Source organism: Cololabis saira, chromosome 6 (assembly GCF_033807715.1).
Source record: "Cololabis saira isolate AMF1-May2022 chromosome 6, fColSai1.1, whole genome shotgun sequence".
Lineage (NCBI taxonomy): Eukaryota > Metazoa > Chordata > Actinopteri > Beloniformes > Belonidae > Cololabis > Cololabis saira.
Window position 1 is genome coordinate 37,569,579 of NC_084592.1, and position 17,927 is coordinate 37,587,505.

General features: G+C 47.2%; 1 protein-coding gene across 1 annotated transcript in view; it reads left to right on the top strand.

Annotated features, from left to right (window-relative positions):
* gtdc1 (glycosyltransferase-like domain containing 1) overlaps positions 1-17,927 on the top strand; it is a 45,441-nt gene that overhangs the window by 18,329 nt on the left and 9,185 nt on the right. The window contains exons 2-4 of the mRNA XM_061724561.1: positions 287-477; positions 4,337-4,504; positions 5,052-5,225. Of these exons, the coding sequence (XP_061580545.1) occupies positions 287-477; positions 4,337-4,504; positions 5,052-5,225 (533 nt within the window). The remainder of the gene's footprint in view (positions 1-286; positions 478-4,336; positions 4,505-5,051; positions 5,226-17,927) is intronic.

Consider the following 17,927-nt stretch of genomic DNA (forward strand, 5'->3'; position numbering starts at 1 on the left):
TTGGAACAAGTGTCCTGAAGTTGAAGTCCACTGGTTTTAATTTTCTTGGTTTTCTTGGTTTCCGCTGCAGTTTTATGAAATATTACTTTTTAACTTCCCGGAGAAAAACCTGATTTGAGCACAAACGTTTATTGATACATGAACCGGTTTTCATTGGGGATGTTTTGCATTTGCAGTTCCTGTTATTTTAAATTGTAATGGGAATGTGACAGATGTGCGCTCATGTGACGCTCCTTCCCTCCATCACGGATATGTCAGTCGCTGACGGCCGTCTTCTCTCCGTCAGGTCGGCGGGTCTCCCAGCGTTCTCCTGGTGGAGGCGTTTTACGGTGGCTCTCACAAACAGCTGATCGATCTGCTGAAGGAAAATGTCCGCGACTGCTCCGTCTTCACGCTGCCCGCCAAGAAATGGCACTGGAGGGCGAGAACGGCGGCGCTGTACTTCAGCCAGACCATTCCGACCTGTCCGTCATACAGGTGAGGCTCACACAGGTGACTCCTTCAGGAGTTCGCTTTGGTTAAAGATGGGTGGAAGATCCCCACAAGGGAAAGCACTGGAGTTAACAAATTAAACAGTAAAAACACCATTGAAATAAACCTAAGAACAAAATAAAAGTAATAAAAGTACACGAATAATAGAAGTGTATACAGCGTGTTTGCTGAAACGTGGCATCAGTCGTGTTGGATTCAGAGTAATGTTTGCACATTTATGTAGGATGCAGCAGGAAAGAGGACGTGTCGGGTCTGAAAGACGTTGGTTCAGATTCAAAGTGACTCACGCTTCCTCTCAATATCTTTTATATATTCACTGAATGTAAACAGAAAAATTATGCAGGCCGCTGTGCAGAACACTGCATCCATTGTGACATTTTATTTCCTGTTTTTCCAGTTTTTCCTGCGAAAAGACTGAGGTACAATTCTTCAAAATTAATTGATAAACAATCAAATATTAATAACCTCTTTTTCATTCAGGCTGGTGTTAAGAAAGATGAGCTATATCCACGTTTTTAAATAACCGAAAAAAACATTGATAACAGCAGCTAAAACAGAATAAAATATTTTTTAATAAGACTTCAAAGAGAACGTATACAATGACAACTGCATGAGGCCTGAAACTGAGCCTTGAGCCATCACCGACATGTACAGAGAAGCTCATCTCTGAACGGTTTGTTTCATCGTTATTTATCTAAAACTCTACCTTTTCAACCACTCCTCCTGCTGCAGACTGAAAATGACACCACGTCATGAGTCAATGTTTGAAAAAACTTGAACAAACCTTTAACAATTGTGGCTTCTTAAGTGCAAAGATGAGTACCAACAATTATATTCCTTCAGTTTTCTTTGTTTTTTTTTTGTGGAAAAACATATTAAAAATCATTGTAATATGACTTCTTTTGTTTTTTAACTGTATCATTTATTTAAACAAAAATGAGTGAGCAGACAGGGCGGTTCCACGTTGATTGTGATGTTCAAAGAAACAAGTGTGGATTTGGGCGTACGCACAGTTTTGAACATCCAAATTTTTTTTTGCATACGCAAGAATTCCACGCACTCTTTGTACATGAGGCCCCTGGTCTGAGTCCAGCGGCAGGAACATAAGAAGAGAAGACTTTAGTTTTTTTTCTTTTTAACAAGGTTTTGTACATTTTGTACAAAATCTAGTAACATAAACAACTCTTCTTAGACATCTTCTTGTTCTCTGGTCACAGCCCAGAATAGAACCAAGAGTGTGACTCAGTGGGTCCATCCGGACTCATGTGGATCTGGTTTAAACTTAAATTCGTCGACAGACACCACTGACTGGATGTTGGTGAGGTTTCTGTGGGGTTGCACTTCCTGCTCTGCTTTCTTCTTGAAGGTTGAGACTGAAAATGTCTCATGATCCTCTCGGGTCTCACGGAGGTGGACTCAAAACAGAACTTTATTCTTGATGCATCTTTTATGTCCTGGGAATATAACTTGGCCGTCTGCTTGCATCCGTGTTTCACAGGGAACTGAATCATTGTTCAGCAACTTTCTTTTTAAGAACACGATCGGAGAATGAGTCAGCAGCTCTCGTGTGAACAATCAAACGCACATGAATTCGAGCTTTGCGCTGACCTCCGGTGGCTGTCGGGTTAGAGACGGGTCGGCAGCTTCTTGTGAGTCAGCTGCAGTCGAATCTTCCTCCTGCTGCTCCTCGTCCTCCACACTTCACTCTAGACCAGGGGTCGGCAACCCGCGGCTCTTTAGCGCCGCCCTAGTGGCTCCTGGAGCTTTTTCAAAAATGTTTCACCTTTTTCTTCCTTTTTTCTCTTTTTTTTCTCTTTCTTTTCTCTTTTTTTCTCTTTTTTCCTTTTTTTCTTTCTTTTCTTGTTTTTTTCTCCCTTTTTTCTTCTTTTTTTCCCTTTTTTTCTTCCTTTTTTTCTCTTTCTTTTTCTTTATTTTCTCTTTTTTTCCTTCTTGTTTTTTTTTCTTTTTTCTTTCCTTTTTTTCCTCTTTTTTCTTCCTTTTTCCTTTCCTTTTTAATCTCGACATTTCGACTTTTTTCTCAACATTTCGGCTTTTTTCTCAACATTTGAACTTTTTTCTCAACATTTCGACTTTTCTCTCGAGATTGTACTTCAACATTAATCTCAACATTTTGACTTTTTTTCTCTAAATATTGACTTTTTTCTCCACATTTTGACTTTTTTTCGACATTTCTCCTTTCACCATTTGTCTTCATTCTAAGGCTGATACAAGACCTTTCATTTTTTGCGGCTCCAGACATATTCGTTTTTTGTGTTTTTGGTCCAATATGGCTCTTTCAACATTTTGGGTTGCCGACCCCTGCTCTAGACACAGGAGGAACAACCTCCAGGGGAAAACCCGGGCCCGTGATTTGAACCACAGCTGACTTTCAAACAGCACCGGGACCAACAACACCTGGGTCAGGATCAGACTGAGAAAAGACTGCAGCAAAAACCAGAATGGAGACCAGACACAATATCTGCATCAAGATCAGTGCCAAGACCAGAACTGAGACCAGATCCAAGATCAACAAGACCCGAGTCATGGTCAGGGTCAAGCAGTGAGCCTAGAGCAAAGATCCCTGGGTCAGTACAAGAACCCAGACTGGTGCGTGAGCTAAAACCAGAACCAAGTCCAAAGCTGAAACCGACGAGACCTGGATCAGGTTCAGAGCCGAGACTATAGTCACAACCTGAAGTGACATCTGAGCCGAGGCTAGGACGAAGATCTGAGCCCCGGGGCCAACGAGACCCGGATGGGGATCAGAGTTGGGCCTGATGCCACAACTAGACCAGAGTCTTGATCAGATCAGTCTAGCCACCGGTCGATGTCATAAGAGCAGCAGGAAGTGGAGGTCGTCCTCGGAGTCACCTGACTAGGGCTGGGCGATATATCGAGATTTTAATATATATCGATATATTTTCAAACACGATATGGTACGAGACAATATCGTTTATATCGATTTAACATTTTTTTTTTACATTTTTTTTTTTTTTTTACATTTTTTTTTTTTTAATGATTTTGATATAACTTATTTTGTGACAAATTGACTTGAATGTTTTATTTGAGATTTGCACAAATGTTTTGTTATTTGCACAACTGTCAACCTCAGTGGAAAAGTCTGCCTGTTACTGTCTACATTGTATTAATTGCACAGTGTATTTTAATTTAATTGTTATGCAGGAAAGGGATATTTGTTTTATTTTATTCAAGAAGCATTTTTATTCTATATATGCAGGAGTTTATTTTTATTTCATTTGTTTTATACATTTTGATATTGTGCAGACCTCTGTTAATAAAGGAACCTGTGTGACATTTGGCACGAGGCTTTGTATTAAAACTGACTGTTTTTTTAAGGGTTTGCCTCAGAAAAAATGAAGCTAACAGAGATGCTATGATATAATGCTTTGGGGGAAACCCCAATTATGGCACAGAAAAAATATCGAGATATATATCGAGTATCGCCATTCAGCTAGAAAATATCGAGATATGACTTTTGGTCCATATCGCCCAGCCCTAAGATCAGTCTAGCCACCGGTCGATGTCATAAGAGCAGCAGGAAGTGGAGGTCGTCCTCGGAGTCACCTGACCATGGCTGGAATAGGCTCCACCCCCTACAACCCCCTCAGCACGAAGCGTGTGTTGAAGATGAAACATTAGCTCAGAAACGTTTGTGGAGGGGAAGCAAACCACAAACGCCAGCCCCCATGTGGTCCCTGTGAGATCAGTATGTGGTCCACCCTGAACCTGCATGTGGTTTCTCTTCGTGTCGGGTCTTCAGCAGGTTTTTCTGTAGCAAATTCTTCCTTTTTAAGTTGTGTTTTCTTCTGTTTTTCCTCTGCAGAGTCCTTTTCAGCAGCTCGGTCCTGAACCTGTGCGAGCTGGTGGCCCTCAGACCAGATCTGGGCCGACTGAAGAAGGTCCTGTACTTCCACGAGAACCAGCTGGTGTATCCCGTCCGCAAAGACCAGGAGAGAGACTTCCAGTACGGATACAACCAGGTGCTGTCATGGTAAAGGCCCACTTTGATCAGTTGACATCAGTAGTGGGAGTGGGACAGGGCCGTCTTGGTCTCGGTCGTGGCCTGATACACTCAGGATATTTGGTGTACGCTGATCAAGACTGATTGATTATTGATTGTAGTGAGTTGTGAGATATTTAAAAGCTGCTTGGCTTGATTACGCTGGTTATCAGCACCGGGCCGACCTGATTGGTGAACTACGGGGGGCGACGTTGGGCTGAGTGTAATTGAGATGGGTCGAGTCGTCATTAATCAGCCGTCTGACGGTTACGAGCAGCTCGCTACAGAAAACTAATTGTTGTTGATCAGAGGGCAGCTCGTCAATAAGCAGCAGCTACTCCATCTCCTTTAACGTCACTGCAGCAGCATCATAAAACAACCCAGATCGTTACGAGGCGTCTCGGGGCGCCGGGGCCAGCGGCTCTGTCCAAAGTGTCCGAGGAGACAGAGCTCCAGATCGGGCTCTGAGCGGCAGAACCTCCAGAGTCTCCACCCCCCCAACCCGGGTCCCCTAACGTTGGTCTCCGTGTGTCCTCAGTCTGGTGTCCGACGTGGTGGTGTTCAACTCGCGCTTCAACATGGACTCCTTCCTGTCCTCCATCTCCTCCTTCATGAAGAAAATCCCGGACCACAGACCCAGAGACCTGGAGCAGCTAATCCGTCCCAAGTGCGTGGTCCTGAACTACCCGGTCCAGTTCCCTGACGTCAGCAGGTCAGTGAGACGGTGATCAATTGGACACTTGGAGACACGAGTTATCTCGTTTGACTGACTTGTGAGAAGAATCAGAATCAGAAAAGGGTTTATTGCCAAGTTTGTTAACACACACAAGGAATTTGTTGTGGCGATTGGTGCAATACAATAAAAATATAAATATAAAAACAAACAAATATATAAGAGATAAAATAAAATGTATAAACAAAAACAAAAAGTGACGTAGCATGACTTGGGACTAGGGTTGCAAAATTCCGGGAATTTTCAAAGTTGGAAACTTTCCATGGGAATTAACGGGAATATACGAGAATTAACGGGAATATATGGGAATTAACGGGATTTAACGGGAATAAATAAGAAATTTACAGAATTGAAGGTTGGCCCTTAACAGGGAACTTAAATATAGTTGGGGGAAATATATTGTAGCATAGTCTTGGCTAAAACAACCAGATTTAATGCAAGTACACTCCTCAATCACATGCACACAGCACATTGCTTACTGCAGGGCTATTGAGGCCACACCCCCTGGGGTCATTTTACTTTTTGATTGGGTGGGGGAGTGGGGTGAGTTAGTATTTACTCAACATTCATGTTTTTGTTGTTCATTAAAATAATTGTTCATACAAGAATAAAAACTAAAGTTCTACTCAAATAAATCTGTTGAAATGTCATGTTTTTGTATTATCTTGCATGGATATCTGCTTATGACAAAATAAATATTTACATTTATGTTTGGATATGATAGTTTATTTAAACTACCCCCAATTTCCAGTTAATTCCCATAAATTCCCAATAATTCCCATTAATTCCCATAATTCCCATGGAAAGTTTCCAATTTGGAATATTGTATTCCAATAATAATTTGGGGGAGGAGGGGGGAGAGAGGGGGGACCGGGGCCTTGTTGACGAGGACAGCTGCAGACGGGAAAAAACTGTTCTTGTGGCGTGAGGTTTTGGTCCTGATGGACCGCAGCCTCCTGCCAGAGGGAAGAGTCTGGAACAGTTTGTGTCCGGGGTGGGAGGGGTCTGCTGCAATCTTTCCTGCACGCTTCAGGGTCCTGGAGGCGTGCAGGTCCTGGAGAGATGGGAGGTTGCAGCCAATCACCTTCTCTGCAGAGCGGATGATACGCTGCAGCTGCTCCTGTCCTTCACAGTGGCAGCAGCGTACCAGATGGTGATGGAGGAGGTGAGGATGGACTCAATGATGGCCGTGTAAAACTGCACCATCAGGGGGGGTCCAAGTCCCAAACCCCCAAACCATAACACTTCTTCGGCTGTGTCTGACGGCTAGAAAGGTTCACCTGCAGTTCACCTGTCTAGAGCTCATTCCTCCACCGGGCCTCGTCTTTGGTCATCTGCTTCGGAGGTTCCCCCTCCGCGCCTCCCACTCGGGTCACGTGTGGGATCTTTAACACTTTGACATCCTCAGCTACAGATACAGTATCTTTCAGATCGAAGGGTCAAGTTTAGGAGACTTGGAGACTCTTTGGATCAAAAGCTGTAATGTATGATGAGTGAACTTCTCTCCCCATCTCTGGGGGAAAATCCAACCCCCCTCTAGAAAACACGTATTACACTTAACTCCTCCTCCTCCTGCAGCAGGGCGACTCCTCCTCCTCCTGCAGCAGGGTGACTCCTCCTGCAGCAGCAGGGTGACTCCTCCTCCTGCAGCAGGGTGACTCCTCCTCCTCCTGCAGCAGGGCGACTCCTCCTCCTCCTGCAGCAGGGTGACTCCTCCTGCAGCAGGGCGGTGACTCCTCCTCCTGCAGCAGGGCGGTGACTCCTCCTCCTGCAGCAGGGTGACTCCTCCTCCTGCAGCAGGGTGACTCCTCCTCCTGCAGCAGGGCGGTGACTCCTCCTCCTGCAGCAGGGTGACTCCTCCTCCTCCTCCTGCAGCAGGGTGACTCCTCCTCCTCCTGCAGCAGGGCGACTCCTCCTCCTGCAGCAGGGCGACTCCTCCTCCTGCAGCAGGGCGGTGACTCCTCCTCCTCCTCCTGCAGCAGGGCGGTGACTCCTCCTCCTCCTCCTGCAGCAGGGCGGTGACTCCTCCTCCTCCTCCTGCAGCAGGGCGGCGACTCCTCCTCCTGCAGCAGGGTGACTCCTCCTCCTCCTCCTGCAGCAGGGCGGCGACTCCTCCTCCTCCTGCAGCAGGGCGACTCCTCCTCCTCCTGCAGCAGGGCGGCGACTCCTCCTCCTCCTGCAGCAGGGCGACTCCTCCTCCTCCTGCAGCAGGGCGACTCCTCCTCCTCCTGCAGCAGGGCGGCGACTCCTCCTCCTCCTGCAGCAGGGTGACTCCTCCTCCTGCAGCAGGGTGACTCCTCCTCCTGCAGCAGGGTGACTCCTCCTCCTCCTCCTGCAGCAGGGTGACTCCTCCTCCTCCTCCTGCAGCAGGGTGACTCCCCCTCCTGCAGCAGGGTGACTCCTCCTCCTGCAGCAGGATGACTCCTCATCCAACTGCAGCAGGGTGACTCCTCCTCCTCCTCCTGCAGCAGCAGGGTGACTCCTCCTCCTGCAGCAGGATGACTCCTCCTCCAACTGCAGCAGGGTGACTCCTCCTCCTCCTCCTGCAGCAGCAGGGTGACTCCTCCTCCTGCAGCAGGGTGACTCCTCCTCCTCCTGCAGCAGGGTGACTCCTCCTCCTCCTGCAGCAGGGTGACTCCTCCTCCTCCTGCAGCAGGGTGACTCCTCCTCCTCCTCCTGCAGCAGGGTGACTCCTCCTCCTCCTGCAGCAGGGTGACTCCTCCTCCTCCTGCAGCAGGGTGACTCCTCCTCCTCCTGCAGCAGGGCGGCGACTCCTCCTCCTGCAGCAGGGTGACTCCTCCTCCTGCAGCAGGGTGACTCCTCCTGCAGCAGGGTGACTCCTCCTCCTCCTCCTGCAGGAGTCACCCTGCTGGAGGCCTCCAGCATCTGTGGATCCATTTTCCGAAGTAAATGTGTCAGATCTTCACCAAACTCGTCATGTGGAAGGGAGTGATTACACGCATGGCCAACCCTTCTCCACACGCCTGCCTTTCTCCTCCTGAACACTGAGGAGCAAACCAGCATGAGGAGGAGGAGGACTCCTGCAGGAGGGACTCCTGATCCTCACCTCTTTTCTGTCTTTACAGAAAAGAGGGAAAGACCTCAGCAATATTCTTAGAGAATACATTGTTGCTGCATGTCGGTCATCAAAAGGATTTCCAATCAGTTCAGGGTTCAACGTTCTGGAGAAGTTACATCAAGCTCAGACCAGAGTACTCCAGAGACCAACGTGAGGGTTTGTTGAAACTGCATCATGTGACGGGAAATTATGCAAGACACAGCAGCAGAGCTGTATGGGAAATAAAGTTTTACCTGATTGAAATGGTGCGTTTGGACCTTCGGGCAGTTGGACCATTGAATGTCCAAAGATCTCAATGAACTGAAGCAACGTTGGAAAGAAGAACGGACCAAAGTCCTGAACTACCATCCATCGTCCATCCATCCATCGTCCGCCGCTTTATCCGTTCCCGGGTGGCGGGGGCAGCAGCCTCAGCAGAGATGCCCAGACTTCCTTCACCCCAGACACTTCCTCCAGCTCCTCCGAGGGGAGTCCGAGGCGTTCCCAGGCCAGCCGAGAGACATAGTCTCTCCAGCGTGTCCTGGGTCTGCCCCTGGGTCTCCTCCCGGTGGGACATGCCTGGAACACCTCCCTAGGGAGGAGGGACATGCCTGGAACACCTCCCTAGGGAGGCGTCCAGGAGGATCCGGTACAGATGCCCAAGCCACCTCAGCTGACTCCTCTCAATGTGAAGGAGCAGCGGCTCGACTCCGAGCTCCTCCCGGGTGACCGAACTCCTCACCCTATCTCTAAGGGAGCGTCCAGCCACCCTGCGGAGGAAACTCATCTCGGCCGCTTGTATCCGCGATCTTGTCCTTTCGGTCACTACCCAAAGTTCGTGACCATAGGTGAGGGTAGGAGCGTAGATTGACCGGTAAATCGAGAGCTTCGCCTTTCGACTCAGCTCCCTCTTCACCACGACGGTCCGGTACATCGACCGCATAACTGCAGATCTCCCGCTCCATCGTTCCCTCACTCGTGAACAAGATCCCGAGATACTTGAACTCCTCCACCTGAGGCAGGACTTCTCCACCCACCCGGAGAAGGCACGCCACCCTTTTCCGATGGAGAACCATGGCCTCGGTCTTGGAGGTGCTGATTCTCATCCCTGCTGCGTCGCACTCGGCCTCAAGCCGCCCCAGCACATGCTGGAGGTCCCGGTCCGATGAAGCCAACAGGACAACGTCATCCGGAACTACCTTGTGAGGGAAACCACCACGGCGTGGCAGATCAACCAGCTGTTGAATTAGGGGGTTCACTAGTGGCGCCCAGATCTGTTTTATTAGATAAATAGTGGCACAGAGGAAACAAAAGTTATTATCTACGGATGGATTATTAAAAAAAAATAAGCTCAGACTGAAATTGTGTTCACGACTAAACATTAACAGACAAAAAAAGAGCTGACATTAAAAAAAAAAAAAAAAAAAAAGTTGAAATGTTTGAAACTCTTCAAGGAAGGTTAGTCCAGGGGTTCTTGGAAGTGGAAGAAAGCAAGTCATGTGTTGGTGTGGCGTCGGATGGCGGTGAAGCTGTCTGGTGCACGAGTGCAGCCACGCCTCCCTGCGGTCGGTGCGTCTGTGGTCTCCATCCATCACTCGGCCTCTGAGTGGGCGACTTGTGTAATTGAATAGCGATTGACCCAGCCGGCAGAGACCTGCAGCGGTACACAAAGACGTCAGATCCATCACTGCCGCTGCGGAACGCCGACTTCTGTGGCTGTTGTCAGAGTGACATCGGATCAATGAGGACGCCGCGCGACCAGCAGGTGTCTGATTCTGCAGCCGCTCCAGCTTTTCTTCTGCTCCGCACAAACCCGCCCGCTGGTACTTCTTGTGCTGGAGGAGGCTGTTTCCATGGAGATATTTGTCTTTAAATCAGCTTTCAAACTCTGCTACTAGTTTCTCCTTTTACATTTTTGTGGTTCCATCTGGATCCAAATCCACTTTAATTTGCTATAAACGGTACTTAATTATTAATGACCACTAAGTTTTCCTTGTGCGGTCCAGGCGTCTCCTTTCCTCCATCTTCTCCGAATTGTTACCAGTTTATTGACTTTGTTAAAAAAAATACAGCAACAATGTTGAGTTGACCTAGCGGTAAGCCCCGCCCATCACACCCAGATCAGCCAACTGCTGTTGAGTATCAGTTCCACAGGGACCACAGCTCGGACATCTGTACATTAAAAGATTTTGAACTTTTATGCCATAAAATGTGTCATGTGGCAGTAATAGGTCCACGTCTTCTAAGACCAGGTCTTCTGGACCAGGGGCCTCATGTACAAAGAGTGTGGGCCCCAAAAAACGTGCGTACGACACTTTCTACGCTCACGGTCGGATGTTCAAAAAGTGATTTGAATGTAGAAAGTCCGTTGGCGACACTCACTGGTGATGCAGTGAAGTGCAGAATATGAGGAAACGAGACGTCAACAATAAGTTCACGACCACATGAAGGACACGACAGTCCCGACATCACCAGATAAATTACACAAGAGTGGAGCTGCAACAATCTCACAATCAACCACATGATCTGAACATACAACTAAATGTAGGAGCTCAACGACGGAACCCGCAAATCACAATGACGTTGGAGGAACCTGCTGCTGCAGGATCAGGAGCGAGTCTTCAGGGACCAGACTGATCTGCTGGTCCAGGAGTAAGACTGGACCATCAGCTGGTTTAGTCTGGATCTGGATCCTTCTGGATCTCTGCCCTGAACTGGACCAGCTGCTCCGGTTCAGACCAACATGATGCTTTTAGCGGGAGCTGCTGACAGGTCAGACATCTCTCAGTCGCCATGACGACCGTATGGGACGACTACTCAAGATAAAAGCCAGATCCTTAAAATATCCCAAACTGTGTCTGAACAGACAAACATTAAAACACAATTTGCAGCAAAGAACTGGTTCTCTCTAAAGTTGTCTTTCAAAATAAAACTTTCAAAATAAAACTAAAACATGTCCCTGAAAGGTTGATTGGTACGAACTGTGAAGGTAATCTCGACATCCACGTTTTGAACATCTGAATACTTTTTGCATATGCAAGAATTCCACGCAAATCACTTTGAACATCCGACCATGAGCGTAGAGAGTGGCGTTTGCACGGTTTTTGTGCGCCGCTCTCTTTGTACATGAGGCCCCTGGTCTTCTGGACCATGTTTATTTAAAGGGGACCTATTATGGCATCTATTACCTATTTTAAACAGGCCTTGAATGTCTTAAAAACAAGCTTTTGATTGTTTTTGCTAAATAAATTAGAAATTCAGCATCTAAACCATGTCTTTATCTTCCCATTCTCTGACCTCATTATCTTTGCAGGATTCTGAGTGGGCGGGGCTATGATAATGAGGCTCTGTGCTGATTGGCTGCCTGAATGACGCGATACACTGCTACGAAAAAATGGCGGAAGCTCTGGCCGGCGGAGTTACACCGTGTCCTAACTGCATGCGATGTGAGCGAGCGTCAGCGACAAAATCAATTCCATTGCTTTATTTCCTATTGGACTGTCCTAACTGGGCGCTGCGACGCTGCGCAGCGCGCCGTTTTGAGCTGAACATTTGTCGGACGCCCTGCCTCTATTTTCTTCCTGTCGCTCGCATTGAAAGCCGGTTGAAAGCGCTGTAGGAAACGGTCATGGATGAGGAACGGCTGATCCAGTTAGTTGAAATGAGAAGTTATCTCTATGATTCCTCCTCATTTCATTACAAAACGATAGTCTGACGCTTGCATGCAGTTAGGACACAGTTAGTTGTGGGCGTGGTTTCACACATCGGAACTACCTATGTAAATCGCATTTTCGTTACGTAATGACGGGAGCAGAATCTGAACGGCTCGTAGATCCACATCACACTGGATGGCTCATCCGGGCGGCTGTACAGACACTGCAGAATTTGGTTGCTTTCCTCCTTCTCTGAGTTGGCAGGCTGAGGGGAGACCACTTTATATATGTTAAAGCAAGAAAAAACGTGTTTTTCATAATAGGTCCCCTTTAATACAAAGTTAATCTGCCAACTTAACATCTAGATCAACAAGGATGTTCACATTGGTCCTGAGGTAAATCAAAGTAAATGATCAAAAGTGATCTAATCACAGTTGCTATGTAGCAACACAGACTTTGCCTGAAATATGTTACCTAGCTTGTGCTAAAAAAAAATCAAGAACTGAGGTGATGTATTACTACAACCTTAGATCTGTACTTGCTGTGTAGCTCTGCAGTAGATCTGAAGGTAATGACTTCCCTCATCAGAAGTAATGTTGTAAGCTCCTGCGGTGCATAAATGGTGTTGATGCTGTCATCTGTAACCATGACGACAGCTAGATGAGGCTTTTATCCCTTTTGGGTCCAAAATGAGTCCAAACATCCTGGATCAACGTTTTCACAATGCTGATATCTTGTCCAAATTAGCAGTCGTAAGTGGGGTGGGGCTTACAGATGGATCCAGTCGGCAGGTCTATGATACAAACAGTTTCCTTACGCTGGAAAGCAGTTTCCTTACGCTAGAGCACAGGCTAACGTCAAAGCTGCGCCACGTAGCAGTAACGGCTCTGACCACATGTGGTCAGAAATGGTATTGCTGCACACAGTAGCATTAAAAAGGAAATGGAAACGATGTCCGGTTCACTAAATGTAATATGTGATTGACTGCACTCGTGTGGCCATGATCCGATCAGGAGTTGGCCGGTTCATCCTGACTAAAGGCTCAGTTATGCTTCTGCGTCACACCAACGCAGAGCACACGCCGCAGCCGTGACGCCGTGCTGAACCCTTCAGACTTCTCGTCTCTCCGTTTGGTCGCGGTGCAGTACCCCCCGCGGCCACTAGTTAGCGATCTTTTTCTGAATGGTTTATCCGACTTTTTCCGGTCACAGTAAATCAAAGAAATAAGGACAACTATTGTGCAAAAAACAAAAACAAAAAAAATCACACATAAACGAAGAAAAGAGCCCTGGAAGTTCACTACTGATTCAAACCGGAAACCGGAAATGCTTCCCTTTCAAATGAACCAATCACAGCCCTCTCGGTCTGCGTGTGGTCGGCGTCTCCTCGACGCGTAGTTACAATTTTCAGGACGTGCACGTCAGAGACGGCGCAGGTGACGGCGTGTCCTCTGCGTCGATCCAAACCACACGCCGTAGGCACGGCGCCATTTTGACGCAGAACCATAACTGAGCCTTAACAGTAGAAGACTAGAGGTCCACCTGGACTTGTCTTCACCTTTCTTAAAACCCAACATGGGCGCTCATATCAAGTCTCACGCTGCAAGTTAAAAGTGGTGTTTGGTCTCAGTTAATGATACAGAAACTAAATCTGATGAATAATCCAAGGACTTCCAAGTACAAATGCTCATGCACTCATGAGGAATCGTCCTTTAATCTGCTGCTTTGGGTCAGTTCTTCATCATCAAACACTAAACTTCACACAAACCAGTTGATAAAAGCATTCAAGGATGTTATCGGTTCTGGCTTTGGGAAGCGTGCTCACAGCCAGCAGATGTGGAAAACTACTGTGTATGTATATGATACAGCTAGCCGCAGGTCACGTGACACAGTCCTGTCCATGCCTGTCCCAGTTCTGGAGGGGGTCACCCTCCCGGTCCAGGATGAGCCGGCCCGTGTGGGGGTGTTTGTTTTCGGTTCGTGTCCGTCGGCCGCCTCCAGCTTCACTTTCTCATTATTGCCAATAAAGTAAACGAGCTGCGGTGACCTTCATCTTTAATCAGACTCAGAGGTGACATCATCATACTGATCACTGCTGCTTCATCAATAACTTAATTGGTCCCCTCATGGTTTTATTGCCTCCAGCCAAACATCTAATTTCTAAAATGGATTATTGAATCATGTTTCCCAGAAGCCTCGGAGGCACAAACAGCCTGAGACGAGACAGGTTCAGACGGACGGTCCACTCCTGTCCATGTCCATCCGTCCATGTCCATCCATCCATGTCAATCCATCCATGTCCATCCGTCCATGTCAATCCATCCATGTCCATCCGTCCCAGGGATGTAAATTCAAAAAGAAAATCCTTAATTGTAGTTAACCTTATCGAACAATAATTACTATCTGTTTAGTTTTGTTTTCTTTTTTTAATCAAAGACCATTTAAAATGCTGTCGTTGAACTTGAGTTTCTTGGTTCTCATAAAAGTGATGGCAAGTTGGGTTTTCCTGTCATACCTGTGCAGGTTATTTTCTCTATGAAATATTTATTTAAAATGTTTAAAAAAACAGCATATATGACAGCAGTAAATGAGGGTTTAATTTGTCCTAAGTGAAACAAACTGTTGGCTCCATCTGTCCATATCTAGCTATGAACTTCTGCTTGTCCAAGTTTGGGTCATGAGGCCAGGAGGTCCAGACCTGCTGGTCCTCGTCACCTCCTCCAGCTCTTCAGTGGGAATACTGAGGTGATCCTCCATCTGATGGGATGTACCCACAATACCTCCCTGGAAAGTCTCCGGGAAGCATCCTGACCAGGACTCATCCTAACCTGGAGGCATCCTGACCAGGAATCATCCTGACCGGGAATCATCCTAACCGGAAGCATCTTAACCGGGAAACATCCTGACCGGGAATCATCCTAACCGGAAGCATCCTAACCAGGAAGCATCCTAACCAGGAAACATCTTGACCAGGAAGCATCCTAACCGGGAATCATCCTAACCGGAAGCATCCTAACCAGGAAGCATCCTAACCAGGAAGCATCCTAACCAGGAAACATCCTAACCAGGAAACATCCTAAAGAGGAAGCATCCTAACCGGGAAGCATCCTAACCAGGAAACATCCTGACCGGGAAGCATCCTAACCGGGAAGCATCCTGACAAGGAAACATCTTGACCAGGAAGCATCCTGACCGGGAAGCATCCTAACCAGGAAACATCCTAAAGAGGAAGCATCCTAACCAGGAAACATCCTAAAGAGGAAGCATCCTAACCAGGAAACATCCTAAAGAGGAAGCATCCTAACCAGGAAGCATCCTAACCGGGAAGCATCCTAACCGGGAAGCATCCTAACCGGGACTCATCCTAACCAGGAATCATCCTAACCGGGAAGCATCCTAACCGGGAATCATCCTAACCGGAAGCATCCTGACCAGGAAGCATCCTGACCAGGAAGCATCCTGACCAGGAATCATCCTGACCGGAAGCATCCTGACCAGGAAGCATCCTGACCAGGAAGCATCCTGACCGGGAAGCATCCTAACCGGGAAACATCCTAACCGGAAGCATCCTAACCGGGAAGCATCCTAACCGGGAAACATCCTAACCGGGAAACATCCTGACCGGGACTCATCCTGACCGGGAAGCATCCTGACCGGGACTCATCCTAACCGGGAAGCATCTTAACCGGGAAGCATCTTAACCGGAAGCATCTTAACCGGGAAGCATCTTAACCGGGAAGCATCTTAACCAGGAAACATCTTAACCGGGACTCATCCTAACCGGGAAGCATCCTAACCGGGAAGCATCCTAACCGGGAAGCATCCTGACCGGGAAGCATCCTAACCGGGAAGCATCCTGACCAGGAAGCATCTTAACCGGAAGCATCCTAACCGGGAAGCATCTTAACCGGGAAGCATCTTAACCGGGAAGCATCTTAACCGGGAAGCATCTTAACCAGGAAACATCTTAACCGGGACTCATCCTAACCGGGAAGCATCCTAACCAGGAAGCATCTTAACCGGGAAGCATCCTAACCGGGAAGCATCCTAACCAGGAAGCATCCTAACCGGGAAGCATCCTAACCGGGAAGCATCCTAACCGGGAAGCATCTTAACCGGGAAGCATCTTAACCAGGAATCATCCTGACCGGGAAGCATCTTAACCCGGAAGCATCTTAACCGGGAATCATCCTGACCAGGAATCATCCTGACCGGGAAGTAGGGGTGGGACGATACGGGTAAGTCCCAATTCGATACTTTGGCGATATGTGGCCCAGGATATCGATAATATCACGATATTTTCGATATTCGATATATCGATATATCGATATATCGGTAAGAGCGATATATCACGATATATGGGACTGAAAAGGAAAAAATACCTATAAAAAGGAAAACGTCTGTAGTTATGCATTTATTCAATGCTAAAACTTCATACAAGAAAGTGCATTTGTATATTTCCTCACTGTCTCCTAGGCTTGTAAATGTAAACACTGTACAGCTGGACAAATTAAAGTGCATGAACATTAATAACATGTTTTATATAAACCAAGACAGTGCACTGCTTTGTTTCTAATACTGAAAAGCTAGTAAGCAACTTAATTTTGCACAGTACCTCACTGCCTCCTAGGGCTGGGTATCTATTAAAATGTCAAGAATTGATCCGATTCTTAAGATTCAGAATCTATTATCACCATTTTATTCGATTTGATCCGATATTGATGTGGATTAGTGTTATTAAAAAAAATGTTTGCGCTGTTGCCTGAATTATATGACTGTAAAATAACTAGTGAAATAATACTTTCACAAATAATTATTGTGAAATAACTAAGAAATAACTCAAATAGGCTTTTCAATATGCCTTCTTTTCCAATATCCTTTTAGCCTGTCTAATTTATTCTGTCACCACACACACATATTGCCATGAAGCATCAGGCATTTTTCACTTATCATGACAAACTGTATCCGATAACAGAAGAAACCAAACAAGCTATAATAAATATAAATAATATGAACTTCATTGAACTAATGTAACATTTTGAAATTTAAGCTGAAATATCCAAAGCACTGAACACTGGTTTTGCACGGGTGGGCGTGTGTCTGTGTGTCCGTGTCGTGTGTAAAGGCTGATTTATGGTTCCGCGTTACACCAACGCAGTAAGGTACGCGGCGACACGCACCGTACTGTACGCGTCGCCGCGTACCCTACGGCGTAGGCTCTGCGTTGGTGTAACGCGAGCCGCTCTCCTCACGTGGAGCGCGAGCGGAGCGGGGTCCGTTTCTTAACGCAGCTGGTTGTCTGTGTGAGCGGACATTAACGCACATGGCAGCTTAAACACCAGTAACTTCCAGCATTAACAGTGCTGCTCAGCCCGCTGTCTGTACGAAGTAACCCGTGGTTCTGTATTTTCTGAGCTGGTTTCTCAGGCGGCCGCTTTGATATGTTTGTTTTGTTCACGAGGGCAGCGGGGGCGGGCGGGGCAGAGCTTGAACAATAGTGCGGTGACAACCGCGTAAACCATTATGTGTGTTGTAATAAAATATCGATATTAGCCGACAGTATATCGATTATTTATTGAAACAGAGAGCACAACAATATATTGAAATATCGATTTTTTTTCCCACCCCTACCGGGAAGCATCTTAACCCGGAAGCATCCTAACCAGGAATCATCCTGACCGGGAAGCATCCTAACCGGGAAGCATCTTAACCGGGAAGCATCTTAACCCGGAAGCATCTTAACCAGGAATCATCCTGACCGGGAAGCATCCTAACCGGGAAGCATCTTAACCGGGAAGCATCTTAACCCGGAAGCATCTTAACCAGGAATCATCCTAACCGGGAAGCATCCTAACCGGGAAGCATCCTGACCAGGAAGCATCCTGACCAGGAAACATCCTAACCAGGAAACATCCTAAAGAGGAAGCATCCTGACCAGACGCCCAAACCTCCTCAGCTGGCTCCTCGCCTG